This window comes from Macaca fascicularis, chromosome 6 (genome assembly GCF_037993035.2).
Source record: "Macaca fascicularis isolate 582-1 chromosome 6, T2T-MFA8v1.1".
NCBI lineage: Eukaryota > Metazoa > Chordata > Mammalia > Primates > Cercopithecidae > Macaca > Macaca fascicularis.
Window position 1 is genome coordinate 41313921 of NC_088380.1, and position 23685 is coordinate 41337605.

Here is a 23685-nt window from a genome sequence, read left to right on the forward strand (position 1 = left end):
ATTGCTTGCAGGAGTTTTTTTGCTACATGGACCTCTCCACAAGGATGCTTGGGTGTCCTTACAGTACATCATGAATGAATCAAGAAAATGCACTATCACTTATGACCTTGTTTTGGAAGTCATATTCCATCACTACTGAAATATTGTATTGGTTGCACAGGTCAGTTTTATTCTTTGTAGGAGGGGACTTCCCAGGGGCATGAATACCAGGAAGCAGGAATCACTGGGGCTATCTGGGAGGTTGGCTCAATTCCTTGGAATTTATACACAGATTTTATAGAATGTGAGCTCCATGAAGGCAAAATTTTTCTATTTTCCCTCCCTGTTGTGGTTCCAGTGGCTATAACGATGTCTAATAAAATATATAAAATGCATTCAATAAATGTTTGCTAACTGAATAAAGAAATTAACTCCTTCTCCATAATCTCTTACCCAAAGGATTCTATTGCTCCCTAGGTTTTATATAAGAGCTTGGCAATGAAGATATTAGAATACAAGTAATAAAAATTTGCAGGGACATTCTAAAGTAATATATTAACAGTGGTGCTAATAAATGATCATGATAGTGCTTTTAAGTGAGTGCCAGTATCTGTGTTAGAAACTTCATTTTAGGGCTAGGGGCTGTGGCTTATACCTGTAATCCCAGCACTTTGGGAGGCCAAAGTGGGTGGATCACCTGAGGTCAGGAGTTCAAGACCAGCCTGACCAACACGGTGAAACTCTGTCTCTACTAAAAGATACAAAAATTAGCTAGGCATGGTGGTGGGTGCCTGTAATCCCAGCTACTCAGGAGGCTGAGGCAGGAGAACGGTGTGAACCCAGAAGATGGAGCTTGCAGTGAGCCGAGATTGTACCCCTGCACTTCAGCCTGGGTGACAGAGCCAGACTCCATCTCAAAAAAAAAAAAAAAAAAAAAGGAAACTTCTTTTTAAGTACATAATTTCATGTATGTGACCACTCACTTATGCATTGTGAAAAACAAGAAATAATAATGATCTCGATACTATGAAGAAATGAATGCACTCACGCACACACATATACACGTGCTTGTGTGTGTGCATATGCACTATTGCTCTGGGATAAAAGCAGAAAGGAAATGATGACATTTAATAGAATGTCAGACAGGGTCTTTTGTAGAAAAGCTCCTGGCATAGTCTTGATACATAAATTATAACCTGGGAGAGAATAGGTAGGTTAAAGTTTATCATAAGACTGATTTTAAAAAGAGGAGTGTGGGTAGTAATTCAAAGCTGACAAAGATCTGAGAGGAAAGGGCTACATGTGGAAAATAACAGTGGACCTCTTTTTAGTGGCAGCAGAATTGTGTGGGTCAAGTTCTGCCACTTTTTGATATCTGCTGGGACTTACTTTCTCAAGATAGAGGGTTATCTTAGGCAAAGCCATGTGGCTGTCACTATCCAAATCACAGGTTATTCCTGAAGTGAACTTGTGGGATTTGCTTTTTGCTAATGGAAGCCACCAAGGAGATTCTTTTTATTATTATTATTATTATTATTATTATTATTATTATTATTATTATACTTTAAGTTCTAGGGTACATGTGCATAACGTGCAGGTTTGTTACATATGTATACTTGTGACATGTTGGTGTGCTGCACCCATCAACTCGTCAGCACCCATCAACTCATCAGCACCCATCAACTCGTCATTTACATCAGGTATAACTCCCAATGCAATCTCTCCCCCCTCCCCCCTCCCCATGATAGGCCCCGGTGTGTGATGTTCCCCTTCTTGAGTCCAAGTGATCTCATTGTTCAGTTCCCACCTATGAGTGAGAACATGCGGTGTTTGGTTTTCTGTTCTTGTGATAGTTTGCTGAGAATGATGGTTTCCAGCTGCATCCATGTCCCTACAAAGGACACAAACTCATCCTTTTTTATGGCTGCATAGTATTCCATGGTGTATATGTGCCACATTTTCTTAATCCAGTCTGTCACTGATGGACATTTAGGTTGATTCCAAGTCTTTGCTATTGTGAATAGTGCCGCAATAAACATACGTGAGCATGTGTCTAGAGGAAGAAATATACCAACACTTCAATATCCCCATCCTAGGCAGCATCTCTTTCCTCAAAATGCTGCAAGTTTGTGAGGTAATAGGATGAAGACAGGAGTCAGATATAGGAAAAGCCAGCAGTTTATTTCTTGATGGCTTACAGAGGAATGCTTGTCTCTTTACACCTTCTCAGGAGGGTCTGCAAAGCAGCCTCAGCTGCTCTCTGGACACGAATACATGGATCTCGACGAAGAGCTTGGAGCCCTGAAATGGCAAGAATAGCAAATAAGCACATGAGGAGAGTCAGAGCCCAGCAAGAAGGGCAAACCAAGCCAAGGCCCAACTTTTTAGCACTGAGGGTCAGATCCAAGTGGGGCTCAGGTCCTCATGCTCGAATTTTATCTTAAAAAGGTAGAATGTGGAACTACAAGAACTGCTTTTAACATTGAAATAAGGGAAGAGAAGCCCTGACCTTGTGATCAGTAGGTTTAGGCAATTGGAAAGTTGTAGTCTATTGGTGTTTCTGATGCCTGCAAAGAGCTGGAGCTGGAGGTTGCTTTATACCCTGGAGAAATTCTAGTGTCTAGAGAGCATCAGATACAATAACTGGTGCTAAGATTTTCAAGTTCTGGGCTCACGTAGAACTTAGAGTAGCAATATTTTCTCTTTTCCTAAGAATGTAACAATATGCTGGGAAGAAACTAGGTTGGTACTCACGTGTGATCAGTTGTTCTCTGTCTAGTAACTCCACATATTGGCTGGTCAAATTGAGAATAATGGCATCTAAAGTTAATAGGAGACAATGTTACTGATTTCATTATAGAGGAAGAAGCCATGAAAAGTAGATCAGGTTAGACTCTGCACCTGGTAAGAAGGTAAATGGTAGGCTGGTGAATGAGCAAACTATATGACTTCCTTTGCACCCCCTAAAATGATGTCAGGGTGACTTCTATTGGGTCCAGAGTGCCATGCCTGCAAGTAGTCACTTATCCAGAATATTTGGCAGAGTTCACAGAATGATCTTCTGAGGAGGCTAGTTGTTGTTGGGATTTCAAGTGTGTGTAAGATAGAATCTCTGTCTTCAAAAAATGTATAATATAGTTGGGGGGATCATATATATGAGTCAAGAAGGAACCCTCATATTTTTAATTTGGTCTTAAAGGTGGTGAAGGGAGTGGGCCTGTAGTCTCTTGGCTGAATTAGTTGGAACAGGCTTCAAAGTAAGACTTAGAATTTCATGATAGAAGGATCTTTAGAGACTTACTTATGTTTTATTTTATACATCAGACAGAGAGGTAACATAAAGTTAAGTCAATTTCCAGAATCACATGGCAGAGCCAGGGGTTGCTGGCCCCCACATGAACATACTTCCCACTTGTATCATGTTACCAAAGCTCTCAGCTTGAACTGAGCTTTGGATGTTGAGTGTGGGTTATCTTATGAGATGAGGTGAAGAAAAATATTTATGTAAGAGCAGCAGCTGGGAGCAAAGAAGGAGCAGGACTTGGAGCCAGAAGGAGCATGAAGGGCTCAGATGGGAGGAGAATTAGTGTAGGTGAGTCAGGAGAGGTCATGAGTTTTCACTGCAAAAGGAAGCAGGTTTCTTTGCGGGAGGATGTTACAAGATGTAAGATAAAAGCCCTTCCTGAGATTTAATAAAAAAGGTTATATTGGTCATACTAGTGTTTATACTGGACAGCTTCTGGTCAAAGCAAAACCAGATGGAAAGAGCAGACATATCTGGGTAGGAAATGGGGGTGTGTACTCACCTGTGAGTTTGACAGCTGCACTCCTGATCACCTCCCAGCTGCTAGTGAAGAAGGTGAAGGAGTGTGTGTGGAGGATCCACAGAATTTCCTGGCTTTTCTTGGCCTAGAAGAGATGTGAATTACAAAGAGAGCAACTGGAAAGTGAACCTTTGTGACATTCAGCATCCTATAGGTCCTCAGAATGGATCTGTAAAGGCCAGTGAGCACTCATACAGCCATAAATTAATTGACTGCAAATTGTCTTATGCGTATTTTGATCTACATTTAATCAGGAAGGCATCAGAGTTTAAGGGATTAATCAACTGATATGAATTTTAGGAACCGAGGAGAACATATCCCAGTCAGGACTTGGGAATGGAGCAGAGGGTCCTGTGGCAGGATACCAAGGATCACTGCCATCCTTCCAAGGCAGTTCTGGCTCTGGCCAGAGATTCCTTGCTACATTGTTTGCCCTTCTAGGATTTATCTAGACCCTTGTCCTGCCTGTTTTGGAGGCGGCATCTATTGGACACTCACCAGTTTCACACAGAATTGCCTATAGAAATCCCTGACCCTTGGTAGATCCTGATCAAGGAGATGGTCTAATACCCCGTAGAGTTCCTGGAGGCCCAAAAAGGGAATGCAGACCATCAAGACATCACGGCAAGCCTGGAAAACAGAGTTTTCTGCATCACAGTCCAGAACATTAGGATCTCATTCCAGAAGGGAAAAAATGCTGAACAGTACTGGGAAAGAAGCAGTAAAAGTCAGTGGTGTGAATGGCTTTATAGTCATTGCTGGCACCTTCCCAGTTTCAAGGATGGAAGAGTAAACTCGGGAAGAGACAGCAAGAAGAACCTAGAATTGGAGAAGAGGTTTTCAGATTCAGTTCTAAGGGGTGACTTTAGATCTGGCACTTTAGATCTGGCTTCTGGTGCAGCTAGACCAGGTTTATTGGTGCTTCTCAGCCATGGGGAGAGCAGGAGGTGCAGGTGTCTGTGGAGAGCACTTACAACTCCAATCTTGGGGTTGGGATCCCAAAGGTGCAGAAGGAATGAGATCAGGCTCTTTTTTATTTCTTCAGCAAAAAAAATCTTCCACCTTCTTCCTGTTAGGGATGCCAGGTCCTCAAATAAGAAGATGGCAGTCAATCTCACATCATCCTGCTCCTGTGGTGACGAATGCATGTCGTGGTGAATATCCTCTCAGATGCCATTCCCTGCCAGCACACTCTCAGCTCTAATCCCACCCTTCCCACTTCAGCAAAAGAAGGCTGGAACCCAGGCACTGGTCCATCATAGTCACAGCCTCTAAATGTTCCAAGAACTCGTTTTCCTTCCCGAAGCTTTCTCTCCACACTACATGAGTTTAAAAAAACCCTGGGTCTGGGGTTTATGTGATGCCAGAGAGTTGATTTCTGTCTTTGAGTAGCCAGTGGGGAAGTGTGAGGATGACCACAGGAATGATACACAGGGGTACTCATAGACAAAGCCAGGGAGGGCTTCTGCCAGTTGTGTATTTTACTTAGTTTGGTTGCGTTACTAACTTAGAATTATGAGGTCTCTAATCTTAATTGTCCAAGGCCTAGTACTGTTCTCCATGACACCAAATATTTTCTAAAGGGATTACAGGCAGTTTGGGAATTTGGGCCTTGGTTCTTAGAGAGGTTAAACACAGAAGTGCCTAGCTCTACTCTTGAGTATGTGAAGTTATGGAACTTTCTTTTTTTTTTTTTTGTCTAGGATGGCAAGCAATGATTTTAGGAAACCAAGAGAGGCCAGGTGCGGTGGCTCATGACTGTAATCCCAGCACTTTGGGAGGCTGATGCGGGTGGATCACTTGAGGTCAGGAGTTTGAGACCAGCCTGGCCAAAATGGTAAAACTTTGTATCTACTAAAAATATATAAATTAGCCAGTCCTGGTGGTGTGTGCCTGTAGTCACAGCTACTTGGTAGGCTGAGGCACAAGAATTGCTTTAATCTGAAAGGAGGAGGCTGCAGTGAGCCAAGATCATGCCACTGAATTCCAGTGGTGAAGGAGCGGGACTCTGTGTCAAAAAAAAAAAAAAAAAAAAAGAAAAAAGAAAACAAGAGAAAGGTGGTGGAGGAAGATGGCCTCCTGTTTTCTCGTTAGAGTTATGTTTCAGAGTTCCGACAGGGAAGAAATGAAGCGAGATGAATTTCATGGAAGTTTTTTTACTTTTAGGCCCAGAAAACCAGTTTAAAATACCCATATGAACAAAGAGGGATTAAAGAAAAAGCAGTCCTGAATAGCAGAATATTATTTAGATCCACAATAAAGTTAATATAGATCTTCTAAAAAAATGATGATTTGTTGGGAAAAGGCCGGAAAAGCTCAGATGTGACCTTGTATAATGAAAATGAAAGTAGAAACACATTCTTTAGATTTATTAGGAATAAGGTCAGGATATATTTTTAAAAGATATCTCTTTAGAAAGGGAAAGCTAACCAAAAACAAGGTACTAGAAAAGTAGAGAAGCATCTAGTTAAAAAAGTTTGAATTTTGCAAAATCAATGAGCTAATGATAGGTCCAGGAAAAATCGACCAATCGGGATGATGAAAAATCTGAAAGAAAAAGTGGCAAAAGGGTTTTGGGTGCTGGGAGAAATATTAGAGAACGTCTAGTCCAATGACCTCATGTTTGCTTGAGAACATTGAGTCACAGAGGGAAAAGCGATTGCTCAGGGTGACAGGGTAGGGAATAGTAGCAAGAAGGGAACGGAGCATGTGGCAGCAGCCACATTTTCTGTTCTGTCATTTCATTCAAGTGTCACCATGTTTTGAAAAGTCTAATAAAGTATTTAAATATTGAAAGAACCAAAGAAAGGAAACTTGGAGATTATAGAGAGCTATGCTTAATCTACAGAAAAATATCAGGGCAATAGATCATAGAGTTAAATATACTTATGTAAAGATGGCATTACTGGAGAACAAATAAGAGCCAAAGTTTTGTCCAACTTTACTTTTATGCAAACATGATGGAGTTGACACCTATTAGAGATGAGCAAGGTCTGAGCTAACAACCAGTAAGACTTTAGCACATTTTATCCTTCTCTGATGACACTGAGAAATAGTATCTTGACCACGAAATTGTTAAGTGGACTTGTGATTTACTGGAGGCTCAGATCTAAAAGAATGATTATCAGATCAACAACAATCCAGGAAACTTAACAGCTGGGGTTCTGAAGGAGTGACTTCAGCCCTGTGCAATGAAGAAAAAGAATAGCATTGTTACTTTTACCCCAGTAAGCATTTTTGAGGACAAGATAATTAAAAGTTGCTGTTTTTTTTTTGTTGTTGTTGTTGTTTGTTTTTTTTGGAGACAGAGTTTCACTCTTGTCGCCCAGGCTGGAGTGCAGTGGCATGATCTTGGCTCACTGCAACCTCTGCCTCCTGTGTTCAAGCGATTCTCCTATCTCAGTCTCTTGAGTAGCTGGGATTACAGGCACGCACCAGCACACCTGGCTAATTTTTGTATTTTTACTAGAGGTGGGGTTTCACCATGTTGGCCAGGCTGGTCTCAAACTCCTGACCTCAAGTGATCCATCAGCCTCAGCCTCCCAAAGTGCTGGGATTACAGGCATGAGCCACCATGCCTGGCCTAAAAGTGATACTGGTTAATTGGAGGAAGTAGTTGGAAACAAGCAGAAAGATATTTTCAAAGGCCAGGTTTAGGCTAGCACACACACAAGAAAAACCGCAAAAATACAAAACTGAAGAATGCTGTGGGCATATATTACAGACTAAAATCTAGAGGTTCATATAGTTAGCATGTCAAGATCAGGAAGAGAGGGCAAAATTTTAAAAAAATGAAGCAAAGAAATAGGAAAAGGTTGGATTTGAGAGATAATATTTCCTTAGATTCTATTCAATACTTCTTGAGCCTCATTTAGAGGTCCAACTCAGTCACAGGCTTGCAAAATATTTAATGAGCAGAAAAATTAGGTTTATGATGAATAATGAGGGAAATGAAGACTTCTCAAGTCTGCAGACTGTACGGTAACTAGGTAATCGAATAAAGCCTTAATGTTTATGAAGAATGCACTAGAGAAGGCAACTAGCAGTTTTCCATCTCCTTTGACAATAGCACACGAGGAAGCAGATTTAGATTACAAAATAATAGGTTTGGGTTAAAAATATTTTTACATCGATGGCAATGAATAACCAAAAATAAATACTAAAATGTGCTTCCTGGAAGGCATAAGGGAAAATTACCCTCTGCCTAGGACTGCTCACTGATCTTTTTTTGAAATTGGGATTATGGAGCAGGCAAACTTTTTCTCTAAAAGGCCAGACAGTAAATAGTTTAAACTCTGTGGATCCTAAGGTCTCTGTAACAGCCAATCAACCCTGTTAGTGGAGTGTAAAGGCAGCAATAGACAATAAGTAATCAATGAGTATGACTGTGTTCCAATAAAATTTTATTTACAAGAACAGGCTGTGGGTGGGATTTGGTCCATGGACTGCAGCTTACTGACGCCTAGATAAAATGAGTCTCTGAATGTTGGAAGTGGAAAGATAGTGTTAGAAGCAACATTGTCTTTACTCAGGTCCTAGTTCGTCTTTGAGCACTGTCATAATTTATGCTTCCCCCTAAAGCAACCTTGAGATGAGGACTTAGGTGCAAGTAATTTATTTGGGAGGTGAGCCCAGGAAGCAGGTCGGGGAGTGGGAATGAGATAGGAAAGGGAGGAAAGCCAAGAAAGGAAGTATTAATGAGTGTGTCACTGTTATGAACAAGTGGAGCTCAATCTTTCTGAGGGGTGAGGAAGCCGGGAAATTTATCTACAAACTCTTGTTTCTTATTGTTTGAGGGTCCTTCCCAGGGCATTTCTTCCCCCAACAATTCTGGCTCACTCAGCTTAGATCAATCATGACTGCCAAGCCACAGAGCACCCTCAGGCAGGGAGACACAGGAAGCCATCAGCTTGTATGGAGATTGTGCAGGTGACCTGTCTGGGGCAGGTCAAGGAACATGGGTGGGACACTGACAATGTCTTCTGTGAACACTACCTAAACCTTTTTCTGTTCCTTAACTTCTGGAGGGAAGATTCCTAAACAGGCTCACTTACATCTTCAAAGAAGGTCCTTGTTTGCAGCACTATTTCCTTGAAGTAGAAGCTCACGTCTCGGTCTGTGAGCAGATTCAGGATTTGTTTTAGAGCCTTCAAGCTTTCACAGACGACTTCGGTGCGAGCCAGGTGATACAGGCCTCTGATGATAGATTCTAGCATTAACTGCTTATGTTTCTTCACCTATTTTGAAATAAGACCTCTTAATCTTCAAAATTGTTCTGCGCATATCTGGAATAGGGAAGGAGTCCTCAGACAAGAGGACTGAAATTTTGTCAGGGTCACATGTACTTCAACCCAAGAACTACTACTTCAGCAATGTATCTGGATTTCCAATTAATTTTTATGCAACTACTAGGTGTGGGTTAGGAAGTAATTATTTCAAAACTCGACTTAAGTGAACCTTTTCCCCTTAGAACGCCTTTTACCTTGTGAGGAGCCCCAGATGCTGTGTTGCCGAGCCCTCGGATAGCCATCTGCCTCAGAGTGGCGTTGGAGTCCCAGGCACTTTGATCCATCAAGATCAGCACATCTCGCAGATTCCCATGCTTCCAAAGGATTGGCTCCTTCATGAGCTGAAACCAACACACTCCTCCCCTTTAGTTAAGGGTGTGGCCCCCTACTTCAGGAGAGTGCCAAAGACATCATAAGTACAATTAAAGAGAGGACCCCACTGCTTGTGGAGCAGAGGAGGAAGCCCTCTGGGGAACCAGCAAGTCTTGCTGAGGCTGAGCTCTAGATTTGAGCAGCGCACAGGTCAGGCTTAGGTGGTGCTGTGAACCCGGTTACCTGCATAAGAGATGTCTAGTCTCAATGGAAAACGGGGCAGGGAAAACAGGAATGACTGAAAGTTTTCCTTCTCTGGATTGGCTGGAATAGTCTTTAGGCCAGAATTTGAAGCATCAGTGCTACAATGCTTTGTTTCATCCCTCACAGATTTATTGTCCCCCTTTCTCTGTCTTGTGCAAACTAGAGGGCAGGAGGTGGGTGAGGTGGTTTATTTTTCCTCTTTCACCCCCTGCTTAGGTACCATATCTCTGGCAGTAGCTGGTCTCTCCTCTATTAAAGCCCCCCACTTTGAAGTCTCTCTTCCCTGGTTCCAGTGCACACTGGGCTCCAGACCCTAAGAGAAATACCCCAAGGGGACCCAGTGAGTGTGCTCTGGGGGCTGCTCTCCCTTGCCTCAGAGAAGAAAGCGGTGCCGGTTATCCGGTAGCTCTCCGAGGAGGAGGTGAGAGATGAGAGCAGCTGTTCCATGATGTCCAGTATGACTCCGTGTTGCCACACTGCCATGCTCCTAGAAAATGCACGTTTTAGCAGAGACTTATTTTTCTAAACAATGGAGGAAAGCTTAGTCTATTTGTTCATCAGGCAAGTAATTTGTCTAAAAAGGAATGCTTGGCTGGGGGTGGTGGCTCATGCCTGAAATCCTAGCACTTTGGGAGGCTGAGGCAGGTGGATTGCCTGAGCTCAGAAGTTCGAGACCAGCCTGGGCAACGCGGTGAAACCGCGTCTCTACTAAAATACAAAAAATTAGCCAGACATGGTGGTGTGCGCCTGTAGTCCCAGCAACTCAGGAGGCTGAGGCAGGAGAATTGTTTGAACCTGGGAGGCAGAGGTTGCAGTCAGCTGAGATTGCCCCACTACACACTCCAGCCTGGGCGAAGAGCAAGACTCTTGTCTCAAAAAAAAAAAAAAAAAAAAAAAGAGAGAGAGAGAGAGAGAGAGACACTTGATGAAAGCCCACCAGGGCTCAAATTTTAAAATGACCTATCCAACTGTCCAATTTAAATGTAGTTTGAAATCCCATCAAAAAGCAGGCTAAGGACATGAATAGATAATTCTCAAAAGAAGATATACAAATGGCCAACAAACATACGGAAAAATGCTCAACATCACTAATGATCAGGGAAATGCAAATCAAAACCACAATGCGATACCACCTCACTCCTGTAAGAATGACCATAATAAAAAAAAAAAAGATGTTGGCATGGATGCCATAAAAAGAGAACACTTTTTCACTGTTGGTGGGAATGCAAACTAGTACAACCACTATGGAACAGTGGAGCTTCTTAAAGAACTAAAAGTAGATCTACCGGTTGATCTAGCAATCCCACTACTAGGTATATCTACCCAGAGGAAAAGAAGTCATTATACAAAAAAGATACTTGCACACGCATGTTTACAGCAGCACAATTTGCAATTGCAAAAATATAAAACCAGTCCAAATGCCCATTAATCAATGAGTGGATAAAGAAAATGTGGTGTGCATATATATATATATAGAAATACTACTCAGCCATAAAAAGGAGTGAAATAATGGCATTCACAGCAACCCAGATGGAACTGGAGACTATTATTCTATGTGAAGTAACTCAGGAATGGAAAAGCAAACGTTGTATGTTCTGTCTCATATGTGGGAGCTAAGCTATTAGGATGCAAAGACATAAGAATGATACATTGGACTTTGGGGGTTTGGGGGAAGGAGCAGGAGTGGGGTGAGGGATAAGAGACTACACATTGGGTACAGTGTACACTCCTCAGGTGATGGGTGCACCAAAATCTCAGAAATCATCACTAAAGAACTTATTCATGTAATCAAACATGACCTGTTCCCCCAAAATCTAATGAAATTTAAAAAAAAATTTTTTTTGAAAGGCTGATTAAGAAAATGTTCAACAGAATTCTAGGTATGTGAATATTAAATATTTCTTTCAAAAAATAAGTATAGTTTGTCTAAAGATGTTCACCTGAATCATGTTTCTTGAGGTGAGTGGTGTGTGTGGGGCTGATCTTACCGTCCCTTCCCACTCCCTTTTCCTTCTTCCCTGTTTGTCCTCCTTCGACTATTAGTCCTAAGTGAATCATTATGCTCAGTGAAGTTGCCTGTATTGCACGTTTTTTTTTTCTGTTTTTGTTTGTTTGTTTGTTTTTGTTTTTTGTTTTCTTCTTTGTATCTGGTTCTAGAAAGTCTGCACATTACCTGGCCAGTGAACATACGCCTATGTGATGTGTACTAGGACTGCTGAGGAGAGTCCATAAGTTGTCCCCCTCATCAGATTCCTTTGCAAGGCCTTCTCTCATGGCTTGGGCTTGCAAACATCTTAGAGTAGCAGTTGAAAGCCTAAAGAAGACAGTCAGCGTTACAAAACTAAGTCAACCCTTATAGGGAATTGCAAATTCCCAAGTTTACCTTCCCACTCCTCACAATGCTTTCCCACCGCTGGACTAGGGGATGTTGTATAAGGGAAAAACAGGCAGCCCTATGCTCACATTTTAGCCTTAGGATCCTTGGGGACATTCAGATGACGTGGGTCAGTAAGTAACGCCACAAAATCTTGTCAACACTCCCCCCATGAGAAAAAATAAGCCATAAGAATAAAAAGTGAAAAATACCATATTTCACTGATTCTAAAACAGCATCTCTAAAATCAGGATGCATCCTGCAGTAGATGTGTGTTACAATTGTTCTTGGCCAGACAGTACTTGTGACGTAGTTGCTATTGTCTGTGCATTCACATCTGTTGCCTGTTAAGGTATAGCTCTTTATATTACCATCATTTTAGTAAAGTTACATGTATTATTGGAACTATTACTTTTAATAGTACAATCAGCAATTACTTTTGCACCAACCTAATACATGTGTTGAATCTAAATGGTGTTTAAAATGTCTTTAAAAATGTTGCACTGTAATTTTACATTGGAATGAAAAGTTCTGCAAAAAGCAAGGAAACAGAATGATGTGATATAAAATGAAAATTTATACCTCATAATCCTAAAAGAGTTCTTTTGATAAGTACAGAATAAAAATTTTAAAGTTTAAGAAAGCATTGATTCACTGCTTACTTTGGAGTCCTTTTCTCTTTTCTCAATGGTATGCAAAAATGCTTTTTTTCAATTGCTGAAGTCTCAGAATTTATGAAATATGGTATTTATTTTTATTTTTCTTCTTTCCCTGGTAGACTTGAAGATCACAAGAGTCCAGCCTCTTTAGGAAGATCTCAATGATAGAAACCAAAGATAATACAGTAGTTCCTCTAGGAAAGAAAGCATAGACCCTCATTCTTTGAGTGACTATTCTGTGTAGCTACACTGGATACTGGCTCAAGAAGAACTATGGTGTCATGGCTTAGGGACAGTAGAGCCTTGTTTCTTCATGGACAATGGATGTTATGACAGAAAGGGCAGACCCTGACTTCTGCAATGCTGCTCCTGGAGTCTGGGATTGGGACCTCTGTGGAAGATGCTTCCTGATTGGCCGTTTACCTGCAGGGGTCTGGGATCTGCTGCTGTTCTCCCTGCTGCATCACATGCCGCCTGCGGCTCCAGGAAGACGTGGGCATCTTCTGGCCCAGTGTGCAGCTAACCAGCTTCAGGAGGAGAGTGAACAGCTCTGAATACAAGCCGGTGACAGAGGTGCCTATTGAGATCACTTCATACATAGCACAGGCCACCTGAGAGGAGAAAGGGCCTCTTGGTCAGGCCGTCTCATCTCCTCCAACACCATCTTCTGTCTGGGCTGATGTTCAACTTTGTTTTCTCCACCAGTAAAAACACATAGAAATGGGAGGGTTTATTGTCTGGAAATTTCTCAACTCAGGGACTGCCATGTCAGTCCTGTGACTGCCAGGGGATACTAGTCATGTAAAATAAAATGTTTTCAGCACTGGGGTTTTTCGACAAAAAAGGGTCCTTCGGATATCTTCTAGACTAATCTAGAAATATAGATACATAGATTTTGGGGGTGGGGGTTGATGAGAAATTTGCTTCAAAAAATGATCAGCCACAGACAAAAGTACAGCCATAACTATAAACTGAATAAAGTTAGGGTATGAGAGAAGGAGGTGTCATTAATGTGAGAGCACCAAGCTCCAGGTGGGGATAGATCATAGAGGATGGCGCAGTCTCAGGCAAGTGATGGGTTCAGGCTGTCCAACTCACTGAAATTGCCTCAACCCTGGCGATGTCATCTTCTAACTCGGTCTCCAGTTTGTCTATTAAGGCTTGCAAGAGTTTCCCACTGGAGGCTGGCTTTTCAGCCAGCGCCTTCCACAATGTTTTTGTGTCCCTAGGTTGGCAAAGCAGGAAATTGGTAGATAAGGCACAACCCCTCAGGCTCTAAGCTTCTCCATCTGACTCACTCTAAAATCACATTATGACTAATCACAATTTCAAGGGCAGATGGACATGCTGCCATGCCTGGGGATAAGAAAGATGTTTTACATAACAATTCAGCAACCTAGCCTTGGGTTACAGAACTTTGTTAAAGTCCACTAAGATGGGAACCTCTCATGTAGGTGCATTCTAGGCCACCAGAAAGAGGAGAATATTCACTTTTTAATATTCTCTTATTCCTATGGCATATGGTTAAAAATATTATTATGCAATACATATATATCTTATATATATGAAAAGCACTTGGAAAAACCTCATTTGTGATTCAAATACCAATTGTTAAATTGTTATTCAGATGAGCTATTTTCAGCCTTTGTTTGCTATCTTGCTCTCAAACCATAAATCCCTCCCCAAGGCCTTTCTGAGTGGCCTTCTCTAGGAGAAGGAATCAGTTCAATAAGAATCTACCTGTCAAAGGGCAGAGGCTTCTGTAAAAGGTTGTCAACAACTGTTTCCATGTGAAAGCTGGCTATCTGGGAGATGGCTTCTAGCATGAACTGAAAACTTTCTTCTTTTTGTCTGAGGACTGGCATGTGATGGTAAATTGTGCTTAAGATCTCCAATAGCTAAAGAGAAAAAAGCGAAGTCAAACATTAAGTTGCCATTTTCCCTCTATGTGAATGACTCAGAACAGGTACCTGTCGTGGGTGGGCAGTTGATGAATTCTAAATAATGTTAAAAATAATAATTGATTTCACATGTGGCCTATTTCTCACTCGGGAGGATTATTCATGAATTGGGTATTTATTCCTAATTCAATTTAGGAAACATTTTGTGAAAGAGTGTATTATGACAGTTGCTGTGTTTGCCATTGTTGCAATTTACCAAAGATGAAAAAGATGTACCCCTTTTGCAAAAAGAGTGAGTGATCCAATAAAAAATATCAATCATAGACCTAAAGTCCTGTACTTCAAGGCAGTCTATGGCAAATGGTATACATGAGGTGCATACAACCAGAATCCAGGAGGAACTGATTCACATTGGAGGGCCATTTGGTTTGGGTCTTGAAGCATTTGTAGCAATTTCAAAAGGCAAGGTGGAGACAGATGGTGGGGAAGGGCATCCTTGTCAGAAAGAAGAAAAACAGATAAAGATGTGAAGTTAAAAGACATGAGAATAGGTGGAGCACAGAGGATTTTTAGGGCAGTGCAACCACTCTGTATGATCTTATACTGGTGGATACATGTCATTACACATTTGTCAAACCCATGACTGTACAACACCAGGAGTGAACCCTAAACCCTAAAGTCCATGGACCTGTGGACTTTGGGTGATAATGATGTGTAATTGTAGGTTTACGGATCATAACAAATCTACTCTGGCGGGAGATACTGATAGTCGGGAGGCTGTGTGCATGTAAAGGGAGTGGGTAGATGGGAACTGTGCTTAATTTTGCTGTGAACCTAAAACTGCTCTAAAAAATCTATTTTTTAAAAAATCATGGGAACATGGGCATAAGAAAATGCTGAGATTCCTAGTGTAGGAGAATGGTCCAGGCTGGAGTGTAGAGAGAACAAGGGTAATAAAAGGAAGATGACTTTATAGAAAAGATGAACCCAGATCTCAGAGTACTGAATGCCACCTTTATGAATTTGGATGTTAATCTGTGGGCAGTAGGGAATGATATCACACATTTGGATTTTTGACATGGACAAAGGCATATATCTATGCTAAAGTAACTTTGCTTCTAGTAGACATTTCTCTCTCTTATTTTGGATAGACATTTAAGTTAGACATTAATTTAAAATATATTTTCTCTGAATTACAACTCCTTAGTTATAAATAGCCCCCCTTTATGATTACCACAGATTCCCAGCTCAATGATGGTTGGAGAGTATTTAGGTCCCTATTGTAAGCCTTTGCCTACTGTGTGAACAACTCTTTATGCTATACACTCAAATATATGGACATTCCACATTTATCAATTTATCAGTTTTGGCTGTCCAGTGCCTACCACGTAGTATATACTCAATAAATATTTTCAAAAAGACTTATTGAAAAGTAATCAGCACAGAAGAAATTTTCAATGCCCTTGACACAAAAGCTGTGCTTTGGAGAGTCTTTAAATTGAGAGTAGTTGACTGGACCATAGGGACAAGAACTTCTTTCTCTTACTCCCTTTGAATTGCTTTCATTTAGGTAAAGATTTTTTTTTTTTTTTTTTGAGACAGAGTCTTGCTCTGTTGTCCAGACTGGAGAGCAGTAGCACAATCTCAGCTCACTACAACCTGTGCCTCCCTGGTTCAAGTGATTCTCCTGCCTCAGCCTCCCAAGTAGCTGGGATTACAGGCACCTGTCACTATGCCCAGCTAATTTTTGTATTTTTAGTAGAGACAAGGTTTCTCCATGTTGCTCAGGCTGGTCTCAAACTCCTGTCCTCAAGTGATCCACCTGCCTTGGCTTCCCAAAGTACTGGGATTACAGGTGTTAGCCACCTCACTCAGCCCATTTTTCTCTTCTTATTAATGTTTGAATAACTTGTATTCTATTTTTGACTTCAGAAGAGAAAAGAGAGGTATCTCCACTTGGAGCTCTTAACCAAGCTTCCTGAATTTAAATCTTGTTCATTCTGCTTAACTCTCCAGTTGGGAAGAAGAATTGAGGACTTTCCCCAGTCCAATGGTTATCAGACAATAAACACTATGGGGTGTGGGAGAAAAGCCTGAAGAGTAGCAGTGAAATTAGAAACTCCTGCCCTTGGTGGTTGTCTCTAAGGCATCCACATGGTCACTCTTATCCTTACAGCTCTAACAACCCAGTTTTCAATCATCCAAATGGCCTTGTTTCAAAGATGCTTCCTCTAGCCAGAGTGAGACAGTTTGAAAAGCTTTTATATTAAAAGACAAGAGACGCAATTGAGACAGGACCTCAACATGAGCCTTGTTGTTAAACACACAATGTGGGTCTCTAATGAGGCCTCTTGAGGCTGTGCAAGCCTTTGCATGCCGCCCATCAGTGGACAAACAGAGGCAGTGGCTGACTTGGCATTTTAGAAGTGATAGAATTCTGCTCAGTTGTAAAACTGGCTATCAGTTCACCTGATCTTCCAGAGCAGCTCCCTGCTCCTTCAGGACAGTGATCATCCATATGCCACAGGCCTTTGTGCATGTGGGGTTGAGGCTCTCCAGACCATCCAGCATTTCCTCTAAGAACATCAGAATTTCTTCATTTGGGATGAATTTACTGACAATCTGAAAATGCACCCAGAAAGATTCATGTAATCAACCACCCCATTTTATATCTAGATACTTACAACATGCTGTTATGGTTTGTTTTAGGGTATTAGAAGCCACTGAACTTTTCAACAGTTTTGACTGAGGCCCCAGAAACTAGAGAAAATACTAGAACAGGGCATAGACATGACCTGTTATTACTAAGCAAACTTTCCATGGAGTTGTCTTTTTATCATTTCATATTTATTGAATCCGAAGCCTGCTAAGGCAATTTCCTCTCCAAGCCTAAAGTTATAGCATACTACATAGGGAAAAATAATGTAGAATGCTTATATAGCAATATATACATTATAAATTCCTTTTACATACATTCCTATATCATAGAAACATGTCTTGAATCTGCCACATAATACTTAAACCTTGAGAATTCAGGAAAATCTATCAATATGTACTAATTACCATGCTGAATAGTCAGGTGGTGGACAATGTACATATGGAGTATGGATTATTATGAGCCTTGTTTCTTGCTCTTCCATATTTCAATATTAAGAACAGTCCATAAAAGGTCAATAAAATGGAAGAACTTTGCAATTGTTATCTCTAGGTGCAAGCACTATACAGAATGCTCGGTTGATAGCAGTGTGTGAATTTGAGTGTGTATGTCTGTGTGTGTGCATTAATGAAAAAGGAGTGGGAGGGCAGGTGAAAAGCTGGTGTTTGAATGAGTTCCAGGATCATTATCTGGGGAATTAACTAAGCAAAATGGTAATGATTATGAGTTTGTAGACATGAGAAAGTTCCTATTTACAGTGGTCTTCCCCTTGCATTAAGTGGCCGGATGATATTGTGAAGATATGAGCTCCTTTCCTTGAATATTTGCACATCCAAGCCATTCGCTGAGTTATTATGGTTCTAAGATCAAAGGACTATGCCATGGCTACCATTCTATGTAACTCCAAATGCTTGTCTGTTGTCCAAGCTTCATGATTAGCTGTTTTGTCTCACAGTGGGTTGGATGTTGATTCAGGAGCAAAGGAAAGAAGGGAGCTCATGTTTTTGAGCACCTATTATGTGTCGGGCCCCTTTTAAGGCATTTGACATATGTTCCCTTCCTGTCCCCCAAATGGCTTCTCTGTCATTTGCTGATCAACTACTCGTGTCTCTGCTACAGCCACCTTCCTTGGTCCCAATTGCCTCATTTGATAGCTGGAGTCTTGCAGTTTCCTCCAAACTGACTTCCCTAATTTTGCTCTTAACAGTCTACATTCAAGTCTCCACATAGCTGCCAGAGTGGCCCTTCAGAAATGTAAGTCTTGTTGTGTTTTTCCTCTCAGAACCACTCTTAGCCTAGAAGAGGCATTTGCACACAGGGATATGAGCCCCGTCCTCAAGATATTTCACTTCTCTCTTTAAGTATATTGTCATAACGTACTGATTTTGCTGGATCCTTTACTGCCACCTGTGGAAAATTGCCATTAACATCAATATAAATCTGTAATGTCTACATTATGAGTGATGTTGTCACACATGAGGGTGCCTTTTTGCATTTCAAAATTGGCATAATTATGTGTAGTGGCCTGACTCTTCTCAGAACCCTCCACTGGCTTTTGATTTCAAATAGAGCAAAAAAAAAGTTCCTTAAAAAGGCTCAGGAGGCCCTTGGATCAGCCTCTGGTTATCTTTTGGATCTCATTACTCCCTCTTTCTATACTTCAGGGGCTTTGCACTTGCTGTTTTCCCTCTGCCTGGAATTCTCTTTTCCAGATATTTCCATGATTATCTCTTTCAGGGTGTCCTTCTCCAGAGGATCACTTCATACCTATTCTTTATTCCCTTTCTTGACTTTATTCTTCTTGGTTATCATTATCTGATGTTTATTTTTTGGATTTCCTTAACTAAGATGCAAGCTCAGCGAAACAGGAATTGTATTTTCTGCTTTCTTAGTGCCTAGAATAGAGCTTTGCATATGGTAGGTGCTCAGGAGAAGGGAGGTAAGTGAATGCATGACTGAATGAGTGATTGAATTGATCGGCCAGTCCTCACAACAACTACAAAATGGTCTTTTGTTTTTGTTTCTTGAGGATGAGGAGACTGAACTTCAATCAGTGCACACAGAGTGCATCTGATTAACTCCAAAGCTCTTGTTCCTTCCACTCCAACCCACAGCATCCCACATTCTGGGGAAGAACACTTGGTCTACAAAGTTTCCCACCATATGAAATGATCAGTAGTGAGTGTTGACTAGGCATGTGTACTCAGAGTTAGAAAATGACAGGACCATGAGTCCTTCAATCAGCTTGAATATCTATCTTCCTTTGCAGTGGGGAGTATGTAGCTTACCCATTTGGAAATCAATCCAGAATCTTTATATCCACTGGCCACTCCTCCATATTTATTACCTTAGCTATTTTAGAAGAAATCTTGATCTGAACCTGCACGTCATCACTTTCCAGCCCTTCCTGCAAACCCTGCAGTCTTTCCACTTCCAGGCGAATGCCTAAAATCAACAAAGGGAGAAATGTTTAAGCATTCAAAGACCTGATAGGGGTTGACGAGGCTGGCTACATTTTGATATGACTCTAAATTAGCTGCTGTCCGATGAGAGGGTGAACATAAGCGCTAACACATACTGAGGGGTTTCTACATGCTGGGCACCATGCAAACACTCTGCATACAACGATCTCATTTATTACTCATAAGCATTATCTGAGGTAGACTCTCCTATTCCCTTCTTGGTTTTGCAGATGAGAAGGTGGGAACAGAGATGTGAAGATATGGCCCAAGGCACATGGTGAATAAAAATAGGAGAGTCTGAATTTGAGCCCTGGTCTGTCTGACACAAATGCCCAGGCTCCAACTACTCTGCTATGCTGCTATCTCTCTTGGATTTCTATTCTTCAGTGAGCTCCCTCATTGGGGAAACTGAAAAGTAACTATTGTAATGAGAAGTTTACATCAGCAACTGTGTAAGTGATTGTTGATATCAATTTGTAAATGCAGGCCTAACCAATAAAGATTTTGTTTGTTATTTGAATGTATATTAATCATGGAAACTAACACATGAACCATTCTACGGAAGGCAGCCTAGCCCAGTGCAATACATGTGGACTTTGAAGTCAGATGCGCCTGAGCTCAAAACCCAGATACTCTACTTTCAGTGGTCCAAGTAACTGGAAACTTCTTAATTTCAGATTCTCCCCTTTCAAAACTAAGTGAGAAATGTCCATGAGTATCGATGGGTATTTAATTTAGCATCACACTTGTTACTTGTGTCTAGTAGGTATTTTAGTAGTACATGTTCTTTCTCTCCACCATGCTTGTTTGGTCCATCAGGGAAAATGTCAATGTAAATTACAAAGTATGGGAGTTTTATTAACAAAGAGTGTTTGAGGACCTGAATTTTTCATATTTTAGGAAAATGAAGTAGGCTAAAGGAAAAATAGGTAGAACAATAATAGAATCCAAATTCCTTTCTTCCTATGAGTTCCCTACTGGCATATTTCTGTTATTACTGTAATGGTTTTTGTTTTGTTTTGGTTTGGTTTTTTTGAGACAGTCTCCCAGGCTGGAGTGCACAGGTACGATCTTGGCTCACTGCAACCTCTGCTTTCCAGGTTCAAGTGATTCTCTTGCCTCAGCCTCCCAAGTAGCTGGGATTACAGGCATCCACCACCACCTCTGGCTACTTTTTTGTATTTTTGGTAGATGATGGGGTTTCACCATGTTGGCCAGGCTGGTCTTGAACTCCTGACCTCAAGTGACCCACAGACTTTGGGCTCCCAAAGTGCTGGGATTACAGGGTGAACCACCACGCCCAGCCTGGAATGGTTCTTTAGTTCTCACTTCCTTAATTCTGCTTTTTTCCTGACTTGGTAAAAACATATATCCTTAATTATCTTCCTATATCCCAAAGGACTTTCATACCTACTTTGATTCTGCTGAAGAGTTTTTTCTTTTCTTTTGACTGACTATCTCTCTTCCCCTAACCAAATCCTACCTTTTGGCTTTAACACGCTTATAAAATGTGAATATTGGAACTGTAATATCTCTGTGTCCCCAGCATTAGAACAGTGCCTGACACATGGAAAGGCACTCAACAAATATTTTGAATACCTAAAAGAATGATGTGTGGAACACAGGCAGGCATGAGATGACATTAAGTCTAGACTGTTTCTGGCTGCGCCTGCTCTGCAGAACTGCACACACACAATGTAGAGCTATCCTTGATGAAACATGGACTCAATTAACCTGGACAGGAAGCCCTGATTGTTGGTTTCAGCCTGAGACGGAGGTTTAAAAATTCCTAATATCTGTGGTATTGACAGTTATTCACATGTACTTGGAGAGCAGGAGGAGCTCCTGCTCTGAAAATTTCCACAATGTTCTGTCTCTTGGAGAGCTTTGAAAGGCACTTAGTACCATGATAATACTGCAATTTTCTCCTGAAGAAAACCATGTGATAGAGGAAGCATTGCTAATATGCCCAATTGCTTAGTGATTTAAATCGGAGACTCTCAAAACATTTTACCTACTTTAATGGATCTTTATAATGCTTTGGTGTTATTATCTCTATTTTAAAAAATGGGAAAACAGAGCCACTGAGGAAAGAAATACTTGTTTCAGATCTAGGAGACAGATTCTGTGATATAATTAAGGTATTAAAACAGAAATTGCTGAACTGGAGAGGGAAGGAGGAACAGAGAGAGAGAGAGACAGAGAGAGACAGACTGAGAGAGAGATGGGGAGGGGAGAGGAGAGGAGAAAAGGAGGAAAATGAGGAAAGAAGAGACAGGAGAGGGGAGAAAGGAGAGAGACATAGGTGCATAGGAGAAAAGCTGAGAATAAAAGAAGATGGGTTTCTTTTCTTCATTTGTGGGCTCCCCACCTTTCCCTCACCTTTTATATAGAACAGACCAATAGTTGAGCTAGCAGCCGCCTGACGGATGGTGGGCAGGGTATCACAGGAGTGAGGAGCCAGGAGTCCAAGCAGTGAACCAATTTTAAAGTTCTCTGGTGCCTGCAGGATAAAGGAGGCACCCTGTTGTGATGAGGTAGCTTGGTCATATCCCAGGATATTCCCAACACTGGATCTCAAGTCTCTTATTTTCTCTCTGCAGGTCCTTGGAATGAAATCTGATCTTGCACTTTCTCCTACAAGATGCCTATTTTTAAGGGCAGTGGAAAAGTAAGCATGCATGTAAAGACAACCCAGTAGCTCAATTTGTATGTGTGAGCTGCACTCTGAAGTTAGAGCTCTCTCCAAAAATACTTCAAAAAGCACTTTGCTCTGAGATGCAAGATCCACCATGCAGGAGTTTTGGATTCCAGACGTCTCAGAGATCCCTGCCGTTCACAAGCAATAAAGTCTATTCATTCCAGGGGATTACTTACCACGATATCATTTGTCAGCACTTTCGCGGTGATCTGGAAGGCTCTTTCTCTTTCCCACTCTTTTTGTGAAACAAGCCACATTCGGAGAAGCTGTTGGTCAAAGAATAAATGTTCTTTCTTTAGTATTCTTCATATTCATCTAGTTTCATATTCTCTCTTTCTGTCTCTGCCTCTTCTGTAACAGGGTGCTCGCCTCCCCACAATTTTTAAGTAGATGGCTGTATGTGGGGTGTGGGTGGGTCCAGCTGGATGTCTTCATGTGAGGAAAATGCAGTAGAGTTTGGAGTGAACATTGAAGAACAGGTTAGGGAGAATGAGAATCAGTTTGAGTAGAGGCTCTACTCACATTAAACATTTCCTGACAGTCCTCTGCATTCACATTATCCCACATCATGGTCTTCAGAAGTTTTCCTAGGGCATCCATGGATCGTTCATAGAGAAACTGAAATCAAATACATGTGTGTAAGTCTCAGGCTGGGGTGAGAAAGTAAGGTCCCACTGCAGATTTTCATTCTGCTTAGGCCTCACTAGTGCATACTTGAATGTGCTCCTTGTCCTTGTCTGTCTGGCCTTCACTTTTCAGATTTTCCAGAGGTGGAAGGGGCAGCAGCCTCCGAGTATTCTCTTCAAGAATGTTAAGGTGATCTTGTAGTGACAGCTGAGGTTTCAGTTTACTGAAATGAGAACCAGGTGGAGGAATGGATATTACAACGACCAACAGAACATACCCAGTGGAGTTCCCAAGAACTGCCAATCACGTCTGACCATGTGACTAATGTGTCACATTTTCTGACATGTTGGGACGTTGAGAGAGGTGGTAACAGGAGTAGGGAGAGATGGGAACGTAGAATCACACTGCATTGGTGAGCATAGTCAATACACCTCCATTCTTTAGATTGATGAACAAATCACCACTCACTTTGTGTTCCTTAACACTTTATTACATGATCTGTGACCGCTTTAACCCACTTGTTTTCTCCGTCTTGTGTGTGTGTATGAGAGAGAGTGTGAGAAAGAGAGAGAGAGAGAATGACAGAGAGATATATATGTATCTCCTCAACTAGATTGTAGGTCTGCAGCAGTGACTTT

At 41.4% G+C, this 23685-nt stretch overlaps 1 protein-coding gene across 1 annotated transcript in view; it reads right to left on the reverse strand.

Moving 5' to 3' along the window:
- Positions 1 to 2144: 2144 nt before the first annotated feature.
- Positions 2145 to 23685, reverse strand: part of MROH2B (maestro heat like repeat family member 2B) — a 75254-nt gene continuing 53713 nt past the window's right edge. The window contains exons 25-42 of the mRNA XM_005556793.5: positions 23135 to 23270; positions 22943 to 23038; positions 22597 to 22686; positions 22102 to 22222; positions 19605 to 19702; positions 17071 to 17223; positions 14441 to 14598; positions 13799 to 13925; positions 13124 to 13311; positions 11841 to 11981; positions 10040 to 10154; positions 9286 to 9432; positions 8858 to 9040; positions 4778 to 4933; positions 4302 to 4433; positions 3786 to 3888; positions 2734 to 2799; positions 2145 to 2280 (exon numbers count right to left, since the gene is read on the reverse strand). Of these exons, the coding sequence (XP_005556850.3) occupies positions 2174 to 2280; positions 2734 to 2799; positions 3786 to 3888; positions 4302 to 4433; positions 4778 to 4933; positions 8858 to 9040; positions 9286 to 9432; positions 10040 to 10154; positions 11841 to 11981; positions 13124 to 13311; positions 13799 to 13925; positions 14441 to 14598; positions 17071 to 17223; positions 19605 to 19702; positions 22102 to 22222; positions 22597 to 22686; positions 22943 to 23038; positions 23135 to 23270 (2317 nt within the window). The 3' untranslated portion in view covers positions 2145 to 2173. The remainder of the gene's footprint in view (positions 2281 to 2733; positions 2800 to 3785; positions 3889 to 4301; positions 4434 to 4777; positions 4934 to 8857; positions 9041 to 9285; positions 9433 to 10039; positions 10155 to 11840; positions 11982 to 13123; positions 13312 to 13798; positions 13926 to 14440; positions 14599 to 17070; positions 17224 to 19604; positions 19703 to 22101; positions 22223 to 22596; positions 22687 to 22942; positions 23039 to 23134; positions 23271 to 23685) is intronic.